We start from the raw sequence: 22,884 nt of genomic DNA on the forward strand, positions 1-22,884 counted from the left end.
ATTGGTTTAAGATGTCTGTACTTCCAAAAATTATTAGAGAATAGACTGTTCTCTGACATTGTTGGGACTTTTGCATATCCACAGGAAAAAAAAAAAAAGTTCCCAAGGATAGTTTCCAGATACATACAGATTGCTTTCTGCTAAGTGTAATAAGATTTTAGCATATCTCAACCACTGTATACTGAAAACCCTGGTAGGACACATTTGGAAATTTTTATGGTTGAAGAAAACATCTCATTCTCCAAGAATTTATAAGAATCTGAATTAACCAACTTTTTTGGGTTGGTTGGGTGCTCCTGTTTCAGAAGTTCAGGATCTTGAGTTTAAAATCACAGCACCAGTGTTTTTAAAGCAAAGGCCACAAGTATAGAAATCCAGTGAGTTGCTAATTGAAGGAGTTGAGATGTAGGAAAGAATGGATCTCTACTTATCTAAATTCTTAAGACTTAGAAGACTGCAGGTTTTATGAAAAATGTTAGTATGAGCGAGGGTCCTGGTGAAGGCTGTTGAAAACTGATTTCCAGTCATGGAAATTAAATTCCATTTTATATTGCCCTGATGCTTGAAGGTTAACTTGTTAAGATGAATGCTGGTTAATAAATTGTGCTGTTAATGTGGCACTGTTGTCATTGCTTCCTTTTAATGGGCTTGCTGATGAGATGGTTTTCCTCTTCCTTAGGAAATATGCCAGCCAAATTATAAAGTATGTTTTAATATCATCCTGTTAATATTTCGGGAATCTGTAACCAGCTGACTGTTCTCTTTATTGCTTTCCTTTCCCTTATTTTTTGCAGGCAGAGATTGTCAAGAGGCTGAATGCTATCTGTGCACAAGTCATTCCTTTCCTGTCCCAAGAGGTAAGGTAGTTGATTTTAGGCACTGGACTAGAAGTTGCCATTTTAGTGGTTTTGCAGAAAAGGGATTGTAGAACTGACTCTCTGGCCTTGCCAGTCTCTTGGTGTTTGTATTTTATTTTCATTTCTAAGAAACAGTGTTCTCACTCCAACTTGTATACCTTAATAACTTTCTGTGGAATATGATTTAAATGTGTTTATATGATGGAATATTTTCTAGTTGGGCTAAGCAAAATTCAGTCATTAAAATATTTTGCCATCTTTGTAGTGTTGCTCAGAATTATGCTTGTTTGTCATAATGGTACCTAATAGGGTAGACTGAAAAATTGCCAGGAAAACAGGAGCTTACTCTGTACTATTGTCATTGGGCATTAAGAATTGGCAGAAAACATATCAAATGGAAAGACTTTATGTAGTAAACAAACTAATGAAGCTTTTGGCTAGCTACTTTTAAACATTTACTTCTTGTTACCTGCTTAAGTCTTTATATTATTGTGCTTTTGGGAAAAGATCTGCAAGATGAACTCAATGAACTCGTTTCTCTGAGTGCCACTTTTCTCAAAAGTAGGCTTTGGTGATGGTAGGCTTAGCACATTGCTAAGGCCCGGCATGTGGCTCACTAGTTCTCTTGCTCACCTCTGGGGAAAATGCATGCTGTCAGCAAACAGGCACAGGTTGAAATAAAGTGATGCATTTCTAGTGCTTGTTGGCTTCCTTGTGGCTTTTTTTTCTCTCCCTGCTTGCTTTTGGTAGTTATAAAGTTGAAGTGAGAATACTGGAAAAAGATACTTTTTTGCTTCTGGATTACTGAATGCCTTCATTTGCTCAGGTAAGATCCACTTTAAGAAGGAAGGAGCTAATGAAATATCTGCATGTCTTTGCCGCAATACTTTGTACCTTGGACTGAGAAGGCACAGAGGCGCTTTTCTTCCTACCTTTCAGTTGTTCTGTAAGTGTTGTGTCACTGCTTTTCATGAGAGAGGTTCATTCACCTGCCTGCCAGCGGGCCTGTGCCGATGTTGTGTGGCCAGTATTTGAGCATGCATGTGTATTACAGATATGCAGGTTGCTATATATGATTTTTTTCTTCGTTCTGAACTGGGTTAGACTTGAGTAACTATGGGTACCTTTCATGGGTATATACTGGAGAGTGGCACTCCTATTCACAAGTCTTGTTGACACTCTGAATTCACATGCTCTTTTGGGTCTTGATAAACAAAGGATATGTTGTCTTTTTTCCTCCTTTAGCTGTGACCACAAAACCTACCACCAGTCATATCCCCATTTGCCTATTTTTACTTCAGATTTGCTTATGACTAGATTAGATGGCTTGGTGAATGAGAGTCAAGGGGTGCATTTGCATTTCTTTTGGAAGCCTGACTGCCCTCTGCCTGATCCAGACTAGTGTGTATTTTTTACTTTAAGCAGCTCTGCTTTATGGGGATGGAGAATGGGAAGAATGTGTGACCCACAGATCTGTAACCAGGCTAGGGTGTCATGTTCTAAGGTGACAGGGAAAAGGGCGAATAATCGCTGGGGTGGTATTAGACTTTGGGCCTCTGTAGGCACAGACCCCTGAGTATGATCACGGGTACGGCTTTGGTCTCATCACATTTCTGCAGGATCTGTGGGTTGTGTTCAGAAGTGGAAGGTTGTCTTAGGGATGTCGATGAAGCTGATTTGCCAATGAGTTGTTTTCCCAGATGAATTATGTTGTTTGTGTGAGCAGGCCCAGTGGGAACAGAATGTATAATGGTAGTGGTGCTGAGCAAGACTGGACTGAAATTAATTGTCTCAGGGAGTTATACCTGTAGATGAAAGCCATGGGGAGATACTACAACTCATTTGCTCTAGTCTGGGAAGAAAGGTGTCATACTTAACTGTTGTCATACCACTGAACTATTTATTTCCCAAATACTTTGACATTTCTTGGTTGAAATCCTTGACTCATGTATAATGATTTATGCCAAGCTTGTCCAATCCCAGGGCCTGTGGGCCACATGTGGCCCAGGATAGCTTTGAACGTGGCCCAACACAAATTTGTAAACTTTCTGAAAACATTATGAGATTTTTCCTTGCAATTTTTTTTTAAGCTCATCAGTTATTGTTGGTGTACTTTATGTGTAGCCCACATAAAATGGGATATGTATGTGATTTCTTCTTCCAGTGGGGCCCAGGGAATCCAAAAGATTGGACACCCTTGATCTATGCTATGATTTTCTAAATGCCAGTTCTGTGTATATATTTTCTTTTGCTTACTTTAGATTTAATTTGCTCATCTTTTTCTAGTTTCCTAAGGTATGTGTATATCTTTTATTGTGTGAGCACAAACATGTTTGTTTCCTTCAAATCAGGCATCTCTGATTTTTTTTGTCTGAACATCGTCCACCTTGTTTCTTCTTCTGTGCATTCTGTGAGCATTGGACTCTTTGCTTCTGCCCTGAAGCCAGATGGACCATAATCTGGAGGGAGGGGAGGAGCAGGTTATTAGAGGAAGATGAATTCTATTTCCTGTCTCTTCAGAGGCATGGAAAATCACTCTTGCATGGCTGTGAGCATCACTCTGTGCCAGGACTGAAGGCTCTTAATCTGATCTTTTAACGCCGGCTCTCTGTGTGACAGTCTCGCTGCCAAAACGGCAGCTGCTGCATTAGACTTTATTTTAAAATGTTTTTATTTAAAAATTAAATGATCATATTTAGAAAAAAGCAAAACAATTCCTGAAGAGTAGTGCACAAGCTAACTGAACAGTGGCTGGAGCAATTGTGAACATCTGAAGTCAGGCTTTTTGGAGTTTGACGGGAACAAGGGGTATATTTACATACTGTTAGATGAAGTTTCTTTTAATTTAGCCCCATGTGTTGATTAATATACCTGCTTAATATTGCTTGCATCTGGTTTAGCACATTTTTTTAAACTTAAAAAAATTATATAGTACTGAATGATAACTATTAAATAAATTTAGCTTTAACTTCAAGACTTTTCCTTTTAGAAATGAGTTGTATAATTGTAGTTCAGAACTACTTGAAGTGTCTGTATATAAAATTACAGAAAATATTTTCCTATTAGAGTTTACTAAAACATTTAAAAATATTAGAGCCAATATATTCTTTAATGATGTGCTGTTGCACTCACGTACAACTACTTCTAGAAGTACAAGCATTTGACAAAGATATTGCCAGCTCCTGTCAGGAAAAGTGAGTACCCATCACTTGGAGTTCACAGAACTTCACAAGATTCTCAGTATCAGAATTTAGAAAAACCTTGTGAACCCTCATCTGTCCCATGCTGTTCTTTTCTCTCACTTCACTTTTCAGCTTTTAGGAATGGATAAGCCTCAAATTTCTTCTTCAAAAAGCAATCTCAAGGTGGTAAATGGGAAGCTCTTTCCTTTCCCTATTTCGGTCTCATTTGCGGGGGAAGAACTATAAATATCAACTCTGAGTTGGCAGTTCCATAAACAAGAGATGCCAGGATGATGACAGTTGGATCTGGGTCCTGGCCTCCCTATTACAAATCGTGTGGTTTACTCTAACCGGGCTAAGCTGGGTGACCTTTAGCAAGTGATTTGCCTCTCTAAGCCTCAGTTTCCTCATCTGTATGATGAAGTTAATCATAGCGTGAAACACATCCAGTGTCTGTGAAGATTACTTGGGATTATACCCGGGTAGCTTAGCACATAGTAATCACCTACTGCCATTGACTGGTAGTATTAACTACAGTAGCAGCAGTGGAGCTCTGTTTTCTCTTGGGAGGACCTAGAACCAACCCTCCCTCCCTTTTCTAATCATTGCATTTGGGAAGAATGTGAATTATCTTCCTCTCTAATGCCCTTATAGAAGAAAAAGTGAAAATTAAAAGTGAATCCAGGGCCCTGAACTAGCTAAAACTCTGTGTTTTTGTTTGTTTCCATTGGCAATTTTCAGATATAGCTTATAGACCGTTAGGCCTCACTGGGTCCTTAGTAAAACTGAGGATTGCCAATAAATATTGTATTGCTTCCAGTGTCCCAGTTACAGCTCCTCCTCCACCCCCCAATTCCAGGAACATATCTATGTAGAGAGTCTAAGGTGGACTGAAAACTCTGCATCACTGTTACACCCTGGCAGTAAGGGACAGCATTTCTGCCAATTTGGAATTGGGCTAGGTCTCCCTCTTCACTAGCTTTGCATTGCAAAGTTGATCTCTCTAAGCCTTAGTATTCCTATAGAATAAGGAGAGTCAGCCCACCTTTACAATGTGTATTGTATGTATCAAAATGTAACAGATTTGGCATAGGGAATCCCCTTTCCCCACCCACTCTTTTCCTATTTTACTTCCAGGGAAATAGATTCTATTTCAGGTTATTTTGGGTCCTTAGACATTTGGAAAGGAATGACTTAGTAAAAACTGGGAAGAGTTCAAGGTAATATTTCAAAACAAGCTGGCTGGCAGTCTTCCTGTGGAGTTAGCTAGGCCTTGCAGTTCCAGTAGCTGCTTCCAACAATGGACATTTAGCTCCACACAGATTGTCTTTCAGGAGGAAAGGAATATTTTATTTTTTTGGTAAACCAGTAGGTGTTTGTCTTAACATATTAGATTAAGCAGGAAATATGGTGCACTTAGTTGAGGACCTGTTGGAGGATAGTGATGTTTTCTGCACTCTTGTTTCCCTGTAAGGATCACTTTTAGGATAGTGTATGTTTCACAGCGATCCACAAGGTGTTCTTAAGATCTTTGAGAACCTCAAACCCTTGAAAAGCAGTAGGTCAGTAGGTGAAAAGTTTATTATGTTATAGTTGAAAATCATTCTCCAGGGTACGGTTGTATTTTTCAGAAACTTGTTGCTTCAGTAACAAGGAGCACATTCATTGGAAGAGCCATGTTAGGCAAGAGGCAATGTGATAAAAGCTGGAGGTCAGCCAGACCCAGGACTAAATCTTGGCTCAGCCACTTGCTTTCTTTACAATGTTGAGCAAAATACTTAGCTTTTCTGGGCTGCAGTTTGCTTCTCAGTATAATGGGATACCTGTACTGTAGGATTGTTATATGAGGATTCGTGATAGTGTAAAAGGACCTCACTGAGTGTTTGGCTGCTTTAACAGAGATCAAAGGAACAGTGGTTTTTTCAAGAAAAAAAAAAGCTTGTTTCTCTCTCATGTAATAGTAACAGTTGGCAGCAAAGCCATCTGCAGCTAATTTGGTGACTCCACGATATTGTGAATTTGGTTCCTTTTATGTTAGCGTTCATCATCCTAGCACCATTGTGTCTTGCCGTAGCATCAGCCAGCAGGAAAGAGAAAGGAATGGGCAAGTTATATCCTTTTAAGGTTGCCCTCTTTGCAGTGGCCAGCACTTAGTTACCTGCCCACAAATAGTTGTAAGGGAGATAGGGAAATGTAGTCTTAGCTGAGTGACCATTATGCCCCCCTAAAACTTATACCAGTGTAAGAGAAGGGATATTGGGGGACAACTGTCACTTGCTTCCAGACATAATAATATGCACAAAATAAAAATTGGGGCTATTATTATTGTCACTGTTAACGGTTTATCTTTACATAACAAACTCTAGCTTTGACTATGTAATTAGCACATCTCATGTTTTTCAGTTATATAAGATATAAAATAATGCATAGTTCTTGTTATAGAAGTTTCTTACTTACCATTCAAATGTTGGAGAAGAGTCACCCATCATACATTCATACGTTCACAGGGGATGGAAAAGAACCTACATGAACGGTATGGCCTCTGTGGGCTGTCTATATTTGAGTTTCTTATGACTAGTGACTTCCTTGTTCTCATTTATTAAACTCGTAGTCATTGTGTTACCTTTAGAGAAATGGCATTCATTTTTAACCTTGTTATTAGCAGACTTGTTTCTAGTCATTGGGTGCCAAGGAGGATGGACATTTTCCTCCTTCTGCACTCCTGTAACTCCATGACTGTTTTTTCGGTGGTGGTGGTGGTTTTTTGAGTTGAAACAGAAGCCAAGCTGCTTAGATGCTGGTGGAGGAGCCCTGCAGCCCAGTCCTCACAGAGATGATGAGGAGCACACCTGGGGCCTGTGTTTGCACGTGGACAGAGTTGTTTTTCCCTTGCATCAGTTATTGTAAGAAAATATTGGTTTAACAAATGAAATAAAGAAGACATTATTCTTTTTATAATATTTAACAATAGTTCTCTGATCATTAGAATATTTAGAATATAAAAGGGAAATTAGGACCTAAAATGGAAACCTTCCATTTTATGCTTATGTTTACCTAGGGAAAAGGGAACTTCCGTACCAACCTGAATGCTTTCTGGTGCGAGTTTAATTTTAACTTAAAACTTGGTTTGTATTACCCTGTTAGTTTTTCTAACACATAGTACCAAGTAGCATTTGGGCACTCTCCATTGCATTTATATGGCAGAAAATAATAGTCAGTTACATAATAGTGATAGTATGAGTTTGAATTACAAGTCCAATAGGCTGGAAAAGCTAGTCATATCAAACAATACATAAACTCCTGTTTTGGACATGCCATAAATTTGGTCCATGTAATTTGATGGAAAACAAACCCCTTCTACTACATTATGATATATGGGTATATCTCAGATGCTGTTTACTTGGGCACCTGGGTTAATATGGTACTGAATTACTTGGAGCCACATTTTGCGTGTATAGAATAATTGTGAAATGAAAGTTGAAAAATGTGATCAGTCACTTTCATATTGTGTCTTCAGGAGGAAATGAAGAAAATGCAGTGGTTATATGCACTGGTGGCAGTGTTATCACCTTACAATCGTGCCAGGTTAACTTGTCTTAGTGCTTGTTAACTTTGTAAGGAATCAATGACTTGTGATACCAGGTTTGATATAGGAGAGCATGGTTAACATTGCAGAGATCCCCTGGCAAGCATGCAGTACCACCCCTAAGACCATCTTTAGAGAGTGCTCGCATAAGTGCCAGCAGCCTGCACAGGGTACGTCTGCTTCCCGGTCGGAGTCATTTTGTCCGTCTTGGTGATATCTTGGGACAGTGCCGTATATCGGAAGAATGTCCTAAAATGAATAATAGACACGGATTGGGGCTTCTGGGGATTTGGTCCAGTTTTCTAACTTTCACATTAGGTTGTGGGCATGGGTAACTTTTCATTTAAAATACATATTTTTCTCATAATACTGAATGGGTCATCAGAGAGCGTAATTCTGTCCCACGTTCCGTGGTTGACTGATTGGCTTGCTGTACCTGACCATGTGTTTTAGTGACAATTGGCTGCTTGGTGAAATTCATCTGGTGGCATCATGGCCTGTTTGACCTCAGGAAGTGAATGATGATTCTCAGGAGGTAGAACTTTCTTTCCTGTGGTTTAAATGTGGGGCTTTATCCAAAGGCAGCTATAACAACCTTTATTTGTATATCTCAACAAATTAATGAGTGTTTGAGAACTGACTCATTTATTTGACTTTTAGTTAGGTAGTGATTAGATTATTATTAGTGGAGCTAAGTTTGAAGGTACCTTGAGTAGAGCTGCATTGTGCAATACAGTAGTAGCTTTGAAAAGCTGAATAAAATTAAAAGTTCAGTTTCTTAGTTACTCTAGCTACATCTCAAGTGCTCAGTATTCTCCCATATGTGGCTAGTGGCTGTCATATTATGAGCACAGATACAGAACATTTCCAACATTGCCCAAAGTTCTGTTGGACAGCAGTGAATTTGTAGAGCTCACCTATCTGTGAAGAATGCCCTGTCCCCATGTGAGAGACAGTGGAGAAGGCAAGGCCAGGTAGGCAGTCAGTAGTGTGCTCCTGAGAGTTTTAATCCCATGTTCCACAGCTAAAATTGTTTGGGAAGCCAGGTATACATATTTACCCTCTCTAAGCTTTGTGGTGCTGAGATTACCTGCAGTTTACCAACCTACAGGTATATGCCAAATTAAACCTGTGTTCGTGTATGTGTATGTATGTGTTTAAGGAATATCTAAAGTAATACCTAATTTCTTGTGTGACTGCGTTAGGCTGTTCTTGCATTGCTATAAAGAAATATCTGAGACTGGGTAATTTATAAAGAAAAGGCTTTATTGGCTCATGGTTCTGTAGGCTGCACAAGCATGGCACCAACGTTACTTGGCTTTTGGGGAAGACTCAGGGAGCTTTTTTTACTCATGGTGGAAGGCGAAGTGCGAGCAGGGCATATCACATGGTGAAAGCAGAAAAGAAGAGAGAGGGCGATTGAGAGGGGAGGTGTCACACTTTTTAAGGACCAGATTTTGTGAGAACTCACTCTATCGTGAAGACAACATCAGGCCATGAGGGATTCACCCCCATGACCCAGACATCTCCCGCCAGGCCCCACCTCCAGCATTGGGAATTACAATTCAGTGTGAGATTTGAACTGGGACAAATATGCAAACTGTATCAGATTAACATTTCTTTGAATACTGTATAGGAAAGGCTGATTTGGGGAGATTGGGTTAAATTTAAAGTTGATTTGTACCAGTAAATTTAATAGAGTTGCTGAAAAAGGCTTTTAGTGGGATTTTTTAGCCTGACTTAGCAGACATGGAATGACACTTTCACTTGAATTTGATCTGCTTGGCCATACCTGGAGTATTGTGTTCTAGACACATTGTGCACTACAAGGAGACTAGCCAGAAGGATGGATGAGTGGGCTAGAGCCCATGACACAGAGAAATTGTTGAGTGGCCTGAGGATGGTTAACCTGGAAGAGATAAAATTGAGAACATGCATTATGCCATTTTCATATGCTTTGAGTGTCAGTCAATGGAGGAGAATTTAGAGACAAAACTGGGTCCAGTGGGGAAGAATTTATGGCAGGGTAGATTTCAACTTAGTATTAGGGCTCATTATCCCAAAATGGAAAAAGCTTGTCCATGAGGTAGTGAATTCCCTTTCACAGGAGGTGCTCAAGGAGAAACTGGTTAGGGTGTGACAGAGGAGATTCATTCAGTGGATCAGTGGCCTTTGGGTTGTGGTTGGTACTGTAGTTCCACCATCCCAATCCGCTCAGCCCAGACAGCGTTTAGAAATCTGCATGCTTTTGGAGACAGGGAGAGTCTTTTGTTGGTTGGTTGGTTGATTGTTAATAGTGCCTGCGGTACTGTGGTATCTGGGTCTCATGATCTCTAAAGGCCTTTTCCAGTTCTGAATTTCTATGAGTGGCTTCTTAAGTACATGTGGCTAATGGCTCCTATTAGCCAAAAGGGCATTTGATCCAAGTTGGGGCCTAAGTATCTTTCCTTCTAGAATACTGCAGCCCTCTAACTGTTCACCCTTCAACCTGGTTTACCTCTCTGCCATCCACCCTCTTTACTTTTCCCAGATCCATCTTACTCAAATGCAGAACTGATAGCACACAGCTGCTTAAAAATTTTTAATAACATCTCATTTCCTACCAGGATAAAGTCCAACTTTTTTGCATGTCATGCAAAGCCCTTTTTGGCCTCTCTGTCTTGCCAGAATTCATTTCCCACTAATACCTGGTTCTTTAAAGCATTCCCGTGCTACACTCATGTCTTCATCCATTTGCCTTTATTTTTCTTTGTGTGCACACCCTTTCTACTTTAAAGTGTTCTTGCTTGTGTCTTGTCATACCCAAGAAGGCCCTACGAAATTCTACTCCGCTTGTCTGCATCTGTGTCCCCTCCCTGCTGTACCTCTTGCAGCCACACAGACATTCTTGCTCTTCCTCTAAGGCTCCTACCCAGTTCTCTTCCCTCTGCCTGGAATTCTTTTCTCCTCATTCTTCATCTACAGAATTCCTGCAAATCCTTCAGGTCTCAGTTGTCAGGTCAGCTTCCTAAGGGAATCTTCCCCTAGCCCCAAGATTAGTTTAAGATATTTCCCTGATAAATGATTGCATAGCATCCTGTAATTTTCTTATGGAAATTATCCTCCAGTTGTAATTATAGAGCCTTTTGAGCATTAATTCACTGACTGTTTTCCTTGATAGAGTTTAAATTCTGTGAGATCAAAGACCGTGGTTCTTGTTCCTTACTCTAACCACAGTATCTCCCTACCACAGTGTCTGGTGCATAGTAGGTGTTTAGTAAATATTAGAATGAATGGATGAAAAAAAAACAAAGGCTTCCCAGATGCCCTGGGAAGTGTGCTGGGCATTTCCTCCTAAAACTTCTCTCTATGTCCTGTATTCCTCTAAGGAGGAATGTGCTCTGTATATGAGTTCATGTGAGAAGCAGGGCCATTGGTCTTACTTTCACCTCTCCACATGTTGGATACTTTAATTAATGTTCATTATGAGAATCCTAGCTCATTTTATTTCATTTTGTATCTATCTCTACCCTTATACTCCTTTACTACCCCAGTCAATACGGGAATTATTTTTTTTTAATGTTTTTTAAAAATTTTAATTTATAAAATTTTGAAGCATACTTTAAAGGTAGAGGGAGAATATACTGAACCTACAGGTACCCGTACTAAACATCGACAGTAATCAACATTTTGTCTTTTTGTTTCATTTATTCCTTAGGGGAGTTCTTTCGTTTTTGTTTTATGTTTTTTTAAAATTCTAAGGTGTGCTATAACCTTTTGTTACTGTTTTTTATTAGAAGTACTGCGTCTGTTGCTGTACATTGGCATGACAGGTGTTCTCATCATAATACCTTCTGAGAAATATGCATTAAACAGCTACTATAGACATATTACTGGTTTGTTAAGGTCTGTTTTTTAGCAGACTTTGTTGGACTTACGAGCTTGTATTATTTTAGTTTCTTATAGAAAAAAATATTAATACTTTTTCTGAACAAATGCCAAAAATAATTTTATGATGATGGAAGTAAGGCAAGTGATTTAATGTACAGAATTTCATTTTACTGGCCCATTCCCCTGCAACCATGTTTGTATTACTTAAGTCACTGTTTTTTTTTTTAAATTATTTTTACTGAGGTATAATTTACACACCATAAAATTCACTAATTTTAAGTGTATGGTTCAATACTTCTCAGTAACTTTAGAGTCGTATAACCATCACCACAATCTAAGGGTTTTGTTTTTAGAATTTTTTTTTAAATTGTAAATTACAGTATTTTAAAGAATAAATAATTGGGCATTTGTTTTGTCTCTTCAAAATCTCAGTTAGAGGCCCCCTCTCTTACCCTTGGCTTATTAATACGTTCTTAGTGGCATTTCATTTGGTGGTACTGGTGGCACATTCAAACAGGATACTTGTATCTGAGTGAGCAGCCAGCGCAGTAAGAATGACAACACTGTTGCTCTCTGCAGATTGGCTGGACCTGCCGCTCTGGTGCTAGTGCTGGCTTGGTGGCAGAGGGAACAAGCAGGAAGTAGAAGAGGAAATGAGATGTGGGTGGAGTGGGAAGAGAGGACAGATTGGGGAGGGAAGGGAAAATGGAAGACAAGGCAGACATAATGGGAAAGCCCTCATAGTTCTAAGAAGATGCGAAAAACTTGCTATATTTTCTGAGTGGGAGCTTATTTGTTAAAACCCAAAAATGGAAAAAAAAAAAAAAAAATGCCTCCTGGGACAGTTTACAGGAGTACTTTGGGCTTCCTTCCGTGTTCATTTTTCTCTTTCGTATGTAATCTTTTGCCCCTTCTTCCTGTTTGAGTTTTAATTTTCTCACCTTCCCTGGTGGGTGCTTCCTCAGGCTGTAGTGTAATGTTGCATGGTGTGGCTGAGTGAGCTAATATATTAGGGTGTTTCTGGTGCTTTCAGAGCACACAGGGGAGGAGGCATTGTTTGCCTTAGGGAGCTTGTATTCAAAAGGTCCTTAAACAGTGAATGATTCACGGGTTGTAAGCAGAAATAGGGAAGTAGAATTCTGAGCTGCAGGTAAAGTTCAGATACTGTATCAGCCCATGGCCATTGCCGTCAAAAAGGAGAAGCTGAATCATGACTTCCATTGTCATTTTAGCTTTATAGCAGGAGTTTCTTTAGGCTGTCAGAGTTATGGCTCACTGGTGTGTGTTTCCGGTTTTCTCAAAAAATGCACTTGATTTTAATGCCAGTGCAGAAAGATATCCCCTGCTGCCTAAGGCATCTTTGCCCATTTTAGCAATTGGAATCTAGTTCGTGAAGCAAGTGTTGAACAGTCTTCATGGTAGAATGGCACTAAGTAGATGTATTTTCCATATCTCTGTCTCATGGAAACTATTCTTTGAATACTTACAGATAATATTTCATTAGTAATAGGGAGAAATAGCACAGTAAGAGCTTTAAAACTTTTGTTGAATGAATGAATGCGTGAGTAGAATGAATGATACCTGTGTTGGATGTGACTAAGTGTGGTCCTTTGTTTCAATTCTGAAGTTTTAAGTTTCTTTTAAATCTTTTAAATCTTCAAAGATTTAAAAGAAATACCTGAAGTTAAACTTGAGCTCTACGTTTTTGATCTCTTTTAAATATGCAGCCCTTCATGATAGGAGTTAAAACATGAGCACTTTGCACATTTCCAGAAGAAACATGTATGTTGCATGCTGTATGTCCTTCCGGTGTCTCTGCTAACCAATATCATTATTGAGTATAGGAAAGTAAAAGGTGGAAAATCCCATAAACATTTCTATCCTACTTTTTGTTTGTTTATTTTCCAAGTACTGCCATTTCTCACCACCTAGAGAATCACATTGTCTTAAATGTGAACATGAGTTCTGTGTTTGGCACATAGTAAGTGCTCAGTATACATACGTGGCCAGATTGGCTTTAGGGGAACCTGAAATGACAGTTACTGGCCATTTTATTGACTGTGCCCTTCTGTTCCTTCTAATATTTTCAAAATCCCTGAAGATTTTTACTTGCTTTAGAGAAAGAAATTTTTTTCTTACATGGTAGCAAATTTTATAAGGAGTAAAGGAATGGAATGGACATATCTATAAATAGACTTTGGGATTGCTTCTTAAGCTCCTGCTTTGAAACTGGAACGCCTACAATTAAAAAAAAATAAAAGTATATAGTTTAATAATCAGTCTATTAAAAGCTTAAGATTCAATGGTCTATTATTTGACATTTTTCTTTCCATTAGTCATAGACACAAAATATGCATTTCTATTAGGAAACCAAGAGTGAAGACATCACATTGTAGATAATTTAAAGTGGTTTCCTTTTCCACCTGGCCTCCCCATTCCCCTTACACAGCTCAGAGGTGAAAATAATGGTCACCCTAGTTAATCTCAGTAACTGTATATTTGAGGGTTTTGGAAGGGGGACCAGGTGGTTCATGGAGAATTCCACACTGAACTGATAGCTCTTTGTATGTATTAAGCAGTGTGGTAGTTGAGCTCATACTCACCTCAAATAAGTGAAGAAAGTTAGCTAAATTTCTCAACTGAGATTAACCAAAATAAGACTCTTCAGGCATACAGGAGTACTTGTTTCACAGCGCAGTTCCTTTGGTTCTTCATTCACTAAACCAAGTTGAAAGAAACCCAGTAAGACTGATTTTAAACCAAAATTGACTGTAGATACTAGAGTGGTCAAATGTTTTAATGGGAAATAATATTTATATAATATTTGGAGGGGGTAATTCTTGTAAGTACTTCTGTGTCTAGATATATATGAGTGCCCCTGTACAGAGTTTTCTGTGCTACTTTTCTGTTACAAAATTACTGACATCAGTTCTTACTTATTCTCACTGGAACTGAATCATGGATGGAGGGATTTTCCTGCACTGTCCATCCTAGTTTTTCGAAGAAAAAAAAGTATCGTACACTTTTGTGGGCTTTAGTTTTTCTGTTGGATTTAAAAGAAATACCTGAAGTTCTTAAACTTGAGTTCTACGTTTTTGATCTCTTTTAAATATGCAGCCCTTCATGATAGGAGTGAAAACACGAACAATTTGTACATTTCCAGAAGAAACATGTATATTGCATTCTGTATGTCCTTCCGGTGTGTACGCTAACCGATATCAGGAGAAAATTTAAAAATAATTGCTTCCAGGAAATAATTTTTAAAAATTTTAATGTAGACAGCAAAGAGAAAAAGGAGTGGGTACAAAGAAAGCAAGTGGGATGGGTTGTGTTTTGTTTGTTAGTACTGATAGCAGATATGTGGTCAACGTGTACCATAACTTTAAAGTGAAATTTAAGCTGTTGTAAAGGAGCATTCTTCATGGGGTCACAGAGATGGTACCTGCAGTTGGATGCCCAGTGACTCCTCAACTTTGTGGACCCAGATATACCATAGACATCTAGTCATCCATCACCTCAGGCTTGTATTGGAAACCTGGAGATCCCCCAAATGCTGTTTTGCATGTAATTGAAGTTAGAGGACATGTTAGGAAAAGCTGTTCTTGACTGAGTAGAAAACAAATAATTGTATTCTGTTTCTGATCTTCATTTATAGCACCAGCAACAAGTGGTGCAGGCTGTGGAACGGGCCAAGCAGGTGACCATGGCAGAACTGAACGCCATCATTGGGGTACGTGGCCTTTCCATTTTAGCTCTGATCTTAGTGTTTGTCATCAGCTCTCTCGCTCTCTCTTTTCACATTTTGTTCCGCCAAAGGGGCAAAAAGCAATAGATGACTACAAAATGAAATTAAGCACTTTGCCTTCAATCTCCTGTGAAATTTGATGGCTGCCTCAGAAACTTTGGATCACATTCTCACCAATTTAAGTTGATGTGTTCATGAAAACTCTCCTCTAAGGAGACTGGATAGCTCTTTTTCATATTTCTTTTCTTTGCAATCAGCTTCTGTTGCTAACCTAGGCCAAGAAAAAAGAGATATAGATTACCATGACGTTAAAATGACCTCGTTTCTTCTATCTTTCCTCAAATAAACATGTAGAGTATCTTACTATCATTTTTAATGAGATGTATATTTTCACATCTCCCATTCTACTTACTCTTCCTTCCCCTGTCATGAGTGGCTCTTATGGGTTAGTGTCCTTTTGAAGTAGAAATAATCGATGAACTACGCTTTAAAAAAAATCAGTGGCCCATTTAGAAAATCCTTCCTAGCAATAGTGGCATTAATGTTGCATAGAAATTGTGCTGGAATTCATGGGTTTGGGCAGTCACTTCAACTCTGCTTATATATATATATATATTTTTTTTTCTCAGATTAATGTAACAGGCAATAAAATAATGTGCTGAAACTTAGAAATAATAATAAAGGCGAGAAATCATAGCTGTAAAGAGCATAATATTCACCTCTATATTTATGCAGATTGTACAGGCCGTTTCTTGGGTTATTCTAATGAAGACACTACAACTGTACTTTCCTCTTTCTGTCCCCTCCCAAATACTTTCTTTTGTGTATAGATTATACACAAAAGTCTTTTTTTTTTTCTGTCAGTGTATCAAACATACTTTGAAATGCTAATTATTTCATTTACTTTCATTAAAATTCAAATTGCTGAGTGAAGATGTGGATAAGGGTCGCCTGATAATCAATCTGAAGTGAAGATATTGCTTCAATTATTCCTCTGTCTTTTAACAAGGAAATCAGAACTCTGGGATCACTGCTGATGTTGAGGGCGCAATAGTCTGATTGTAGCTTGTTTTTTAATGGGCTATTTGGAGCTCTATTTTGTGTCCCTCTGACAAAAAAAAAAAAAAAAAGGGAAGAAATTAGCAGATGTAATGAATGGAAAAGAGTGACCTTTATTTCCTCCAAAGTGCCCCTTGGAAAGAAGAGGCTGAATCAGAAGAAGCCATGTAGAATCATGAATAATGTTTGTTGTACACTTTCTGTGATGGGCAGGAGAAGGGACGGATAGTAGAGATGAATACAGTTCACAATTGGTTTTCCTTTCCAAAAACTCCAGGAAACAGCAGTATATTAAATTTTAAAAAGCTGAGAAAGGTTTAATTTTAAAGTTAAGTGTATGTGTGTATATGTGTGTGTGTGTGTGTGTGTGTATATATATGTATAAACCAGCTGTGCTCCCTTGAAGTGTGTGTACAAGTGCAGGTGTTGTATTCACTGTGGATATTTTTGTTACCAAATCTTCCAGGGCTCAGAAGGGATAGAACCTACATTTCTCTACTGTCTCTACTGTTTAACATGGAGAGAATGTGCAGAGTGATCCCTGACAGGAGAGGTTGCTGGGTCATTTTTAGCTTAGTGTTTACTGTTTGTATGAATGGCTCAAATACAGATAGCCATCCAGCCTCATGTCTGATTGGCAGCCTTTTCTAGGAAAACAGAATGGGTTATTATTTTTTTTCCTTTTTTTGAGTATTTCAATGACTGTACAGTGGAGAGATTAAGCTAAATAAAAAACGCTTTGTTTTTGTGTTGGATGTTGCTTAATATGAGGGAAGATATAAAATCATAACAAGTTCCCTTCACAGCAAGAATATTTTAATATAGTTTTGTATTTATTCTTTTATATACTTTATTTGGAATGGAATGGCAGATTGCCTTTTCTTGGGGAAATGAGGATGTATTAGACTGCAGCCAAGTTACTGACATACTGTGTTTATATGGATTTAATTATTAAAAGAAAGCTAACTTAATTTTGTGACCTAAAAACTTATTCAAAGAACTAACTCAACAGTACATGCTGTCAAAGTAGCGTTACGTGCTATCAAAGCAGCATATACTTGGATATAGTTGGATCTGATGAACATTCCAAACTCTTGGTATCTGAGCAGAAAATGGAGTCAGAAATCACATAATCTGACTATTCCGGAAAGTAGATTGCAGAAATAGGAAAACAAACCCAACAGTTTTAGGGAGCCACAAACCAAGTGAGAAGGAAAGAGCTCAGTTACAAACTCACTTGACGAATTTTTGCTGCTGATGTTCTCTCTGTGTTTTTAGCCATGGTAGTGGCTTGCATCCAGTAGTTTTTGGAGTTGTAACGTTGTAGTATTTTAAAGGCACTTGCTGTTCTCTGTCCCTTGAGCATAGATGGCTGGGTGAGATGGTGGTATTTTGACCCGCTACCAAAATCAACTAGGGGTCAGTTTTTAGATTTTGTTACTTGGTCTTTAGAATGTAGTCAGCAGTGATTTTCTGCACTGAAGGAATGACAGTTTTCCTATGAGAGGCAAAGACCCGTCTAAGTCCCTGCTGCAGACCCTCATTTATTTATCACTGCATATGTGTCTATTTTATATGTATGCACACCATCCAGACAAGAGCAAACGTTCCCAGATTTAATGAAATCTGATGAAGCACCTTTTTAACTCTGCAATATTATTCTACCTTCATTGGTAAATGAGCCAAACCAGTGATCCATGCAGTTTAAATGCAAAATGCTGAAGTGAGCCCAAAACCTGGAGAGGCGGCTGTTCTCTTGACAATAAGCTGGTTGTGTTTAATGGAATGAAACATAGTTATAATGATTTCTTTCACAGGTCATGTTCAGTTTAAAACTGTTGATAGATTGAAATAAGTTAAATATCATTTATCTTTTATTTATAAGGAAGAAAATCAGGAAAATTCCTGTGTTGGTTTCCCATCATTGATATTTTGTGTTTTGTTTTGAATTGGTGGTATTACACATTTCCTTCAGGCCTTCCCCAAGTTCCCCCAGATGGGCTAGGGGAATGTTATGGATCTAGTTTGATTTTGTCATGTGTCCTGCTAGCCACTGTGTTTTTAAATTAGAATCTCTGCGAGATCACACTGTTGGAACAACACACAAATTGTAGTTTTAAATCAGTAATATGATCTAATTAGAAATGATGTTTTCATTTCCTGTATTATTAAATTGAGTCATCTGACTATCTTAAAATGCTTTTTAAATCCATTACACTATATAATCAGTACATGCTGTGTGAATGTGGTTATGCTTAATAAAGGAGGCTGACTTGGAACCTCATAAGAATTTCACCAAAGAAACTACCATTAAGAAAAAAAGTTTAGTCAGTGTGAATAGCGGAAAAGAAAATGTTTGACTTATGAAAATAGACAATGTGGTTTCCTTTGGAAAGTAACCCACTTTTTAAATCTAACTGAGGAAAAAAAAATGATAGAAATGTATGCGTTTGGAAAAAAGCACACCCCCACCCCCAAAAAACCCTTAGGAAACAGGTATGCCATGGTGTTGTAGGAATTGCAGTTTAGCACAAGAAATGCTGAACCTCAATTTTTAGCAGTGACATTTTAATGATAGGAAGTCTGCAAAATTATTTGCCATCAATTGTGAAGGCAATAACAAGCCTTGGTGGTTTTCACACTCTCTGTGTTAAGTGCTTTCAGAATGACAGCGTAAACTGTGTTAGAGAACTCCAAGGAAGTAAAACTGATTAAAATGTTCATGCTTGAATGGTGCTGATGGAATAGTTCATTTGGACTTTCTCTACCTCCTGCAGCTCAAGCTGAAATATTAAAATTCAGTGGATTTAAATCTCTTTCCTCTCAGCTCAGGAAAAAAACATTACATTTTAATAGGTTTTAAACCCATAATTCATTGGTTTGGAGCAGCACTATTAAATCTATTTAAATATTACTTGTATTACTAAGGAAATGATTTAAATGCCTTTGCCTTTACCATCCTATGTATTTGACTTAGTTTAAAAAAAGAAAGACAATACCTTTGGGGTCCCCCTGCTTAGTATTTTGTTTTATTCTCCTTGTCATATGATTGAACCTTAAATGTGTGCGTGTGTGTGTGTGTGTGTGTGTATATTCTACATTGACAACGTGGCAAGAGGGTCTTGCAGTATGACTGTTTAAAAATGTATGTCTCTCCTTTTCTGTTATAGATTTCAAAACTGCCATTTTAACTTTCAAAGGCATTTGGATGAGCCACCGTGATCATTTTCCTTGTATTCTTTTTAAACAATGTAGCCATTAGGCAGAAAGGGAAAGATATAAATATGTGGGTATATATAAAAGTGTGTGTGTGTGTGTGTGTGTGTGTTTCCCTCCCTTACATCGCAAGTGTAGGAAGTATACCTCTGTGGATACATGGCCTCCAGTAACACACAACTTGAAATTAAATTTAAAAATTTATGTTTTTTACAAAAGTATTCTCCTTCCTGGGCCCACCGTGTACCCCTCAGTTCCTTTCTCTCTAGCCTTTGCCACTACAACATGTGTCCCACAGCTTGACAGCACCTCCAGTCAGCCACAGCGCGAAGTGCTTGCTTTCCCCCAGTGCTTTGTGGGAAACCTTTGTGGAAATCCACCCTTCACTTCCACAAACACAACCTTGGATGTGCAGGAATTACAGCCGCATTGGGTAACCCTGAATCCCACAGGGAAACAGAGTTAGTGGAATGCTCCCCGCATTCTTTGTGGGGGGGACACCTGTAAGATGCCTTCTATACTATTCCGTAAGAGGGTCAAGTAAGATGGAGCTTCAGTTGCCCACAGTAGTGATAGGCTGGAGAATACGTGTTTAGTTTGAGTTCTCCCCCTTCCGTGGTTCACTTTTCATAGGTCCCTACTCCTGTTCTGTGATCATTTCGAAATTACCTGCAGCCAAGCCCTGTCCCTCCACTTTCCTGGCAGACACTTAGGATTTGATTTTGTAGGCCTGAAGCTACTTAAGGGGGCTTTACAGTGTAGGTAGGTAATTGTAGTCGTGTGCTAGAATCAGGGCTCTTTTTCTGATGTGAGTTTTGTGTGTAAAACATATTCTTTAACAGCTCAACTGTACAACTCAGCTTTTGTGTTACTTTTAAATAAATATTTTTCAGTAAACTTACAGGTGACCCTCTCTATCTTTTTCTGCTTCTTGCAGCTGATTACTGTTGGTGTTTTCTAGATGTATGTATTACAGAATGAAATTAAAAATGAGCTATAAAATAGATTCCTCAGAGATTGTTATTTCAGCTTTGTTACTGTCTTTACTGAATAGTGTGCCTGGAGCTTAAAGGCTTTATAAAATATGCTGGCCACTGTCTGCATCATGTACCCACACAGCTTGCGCAGTGGGGGAAGGGGCTGGCTTGAAGATACACCCACTTGGAGGGCTTTGCTTACCTGCACTCAACCAAACTCATGGCAGGAAAACCAAAGCAGTTGTATATCACATTCTTGCTTTTTCTTCTGTGGGTATGCCTGCCCCTCACCCTTTTTCTTTTCTGAGCTGGTTCATTTGCCATGGAGCGGGGGACTACATTATTGAATGATGTATTCATAATCTAATCTTTCTGCTACAGTTTGATGAGGCTCTAAGAGGCAGTAATTTCCCTTCTCTCATAACAAAGACTCTCATATATTTAAGTAATTTAAAAACTCTGCCTGCACTTCAGAGATGCCCAAAAAACACTAGGTAAGGAATAGGATTTCTGATTTGTGCTTGTGATGTGCTCTCCATTATTTTCTATGACAAAGCTCTGGAAGAAATTTCTAGAAGCCAGTCTATCAATCCTCTCATCTCCAAAACTGGTACTAGCCAGCAGTGCTACAGTTCTTCTTTCTGTTTGGAGCTGAGCCATCCTTTCCTCCTCCCCCACTTCCATCGCTGTAGAGTTGAGTTCAAAGTGTTATAAGAGTTGCAGAATGTGTCTGGGTAGATGTATCTGAGGAAGGGATATATGGACACTGGATTCCGCTGAGAAGAAAGTAGTTTTCCCAGATCCACAGAGCTCGGCAGGCTGAGGTTATGCAGACGTCTGAGGAACTGTTATATAGAAAAACAGACTAAAACAGAGAATAAGGCAACCTGCAAGCTTGCAGTTCCAGAGTGTCACCCCATTTTGTAGGTTGTTTTGTTTTGGTTTTGTGTCCACTTTTGTAATTCTCTGATGATTTCCTGCTAGCAGTGTTTCTACAAGCAGCATCACCAACTTCTATATAGTCAGAGACCTTTTTCCTTGTGGTGTCAGACTGCTTTGTGCCCCTGGAAGCTGAGACATAGGGAAGAAGCATGGGCTATGAGAGGCAGTCTCACACCAGATAGGCAACTAAAGGGTTGATGACTGTGGTTAATTGTCAAGCACTTAGGTGAGGTTTTTAAGGACTTTCGTTGCCTTGAAGCTCCCTAAGAAACCAGTTTGAGAATCCTACTACCCCAAAATGCATTTGTGGTCTTAAGTGTTGTCCTTAAGACCTTTGTGAAAAGGTTAGAACTCTTTAGTGAATAGCAAGAGTTATTTAATGATATGTCCATTCATTCATTCATTCAGTAAATATTTGAGTACTTTCACCAATGTCCTATTAAAGGGGCATATTTTATTTTCGTTTTGAATGATATTTTAAATTGTCCTCTGAAATGATCCTCAAATTACATTTAAATCATTCTATTAAAATTTTGGTGGCTGTAAGCTTGCTGATATTACCTTGTACTACAAATAATCAACTTTTAATTAACGCATTTTAATTTCAATAAAGCTAGTTTCCATGGATAACAGAGTAAAGAGAAACAGTTAATACAAAACATAAGAATGAGGCTGCATACATTTACAAATTTGTATTTTTTTATATTTGCAGATATATTTTCAGATATTTGGATTAGGAATTTAGAAATTCATTATTGATATTCTCTATTACATCAGATTTATTGAGATGTAATCTGCAAAAAGTAAAATTGACCCTTTCCAGTGTGTAGGTCTTTGAGTTTTGACAACTGAATACAGTTGTGTAACACAATCAAGATACAGGGTAGTTCACCCCACCCCAATCCCTTGTTAGTCTTTGTAGTCAGTCATTTTTTTCTATCCCAGCCCCCAACAACCGCTGAAAATGTTTCTCCTTCCAAAGCGAGCCTTTTTGACAATACCATATAAATGGAATTACATATCATGTAGCCTTCTGAGTTTTCTTCTTTCACTTAGCATAAGGCATTTGTGATTTGTCCATGTGGTTGCTCATATCAGTAGTTAGTGCCTTTGTATTGCAAAGTGATATCTATTATATGAATATACCAGTTTATCTGTTCACTCCTTAAAGGACAGTTGGGTGAATAAAGCCATGAGAAACATTCTTATTTGGATATTTTAAGTAAGTGAATGTAATTTATATATATCTTTTGAGTGATTACCTAGAAGTGGGATTGCTGAGTTACATGGTAAGTGCACATTAAACTTTCCAAGTAACTGACATACTGTTTTTCAGAGTGATTCTACTATTTTGCAGTTTCGCTAATATATTACATGTGAGAAAACCTTTCCTCTACATCTTTGTCTGCACTTGGAATTACAAGTTTTTGGGAGGTTCTTTTAGCCAAGT

The 22,884-nt window shown here is 38.4% G+C and overlaps 1 protein-coding gene across 9 annotated transcripts in view; it reads left to right on the top strand.

Annotated features, from left to right (window-relative positions):
• Nucleotides 1-22,884, top strand: part of LOC108542653 (transducin-like enhancer protein 4) — a 159,590-nt gene that overhangs the window by 38,579 nt on the left and 98,127 nt on the right. For 6 of the 9 annotated variants that reach the window (XM_017892733.1, XM_017892740.1, XM_017892734.1 and 3 more), the window contains 2 exons: nucleotides 795-857; nucleotides 15,151-15,225. In XM_017892733.1, coding sequence (XP_017748222.1) covers nucleotides 795-857; nucleotides 15,151-15,225 — 138 coding nt within the window. The remainder of the gene's footprint in view (nucleotides 1-794; nucleotides 858-15,150; nucleotides 15,226-22,884) is intronic. The other 3 variants (XM_017892737.1, XM_017892736.1, XM_017892739.1) reach the window with 2 other exon arrangements.

This window comes from Rhinopithecus bieti, unplaced genomic scaffold, assembly GCF_001698545.2.
Source record: "Rhinopithecus bieti isolate Rb0 unplaced genomic scaffold, ASM169854v2 scaffold_19708, whole genome shotgun sequence".
Lineage (NCBI taxonomy): Eukaryota > Metazoa > Chordata > Mammalia > Primates > Cercopithecidae > Rhinopithecus > Rhinopithecus bieti.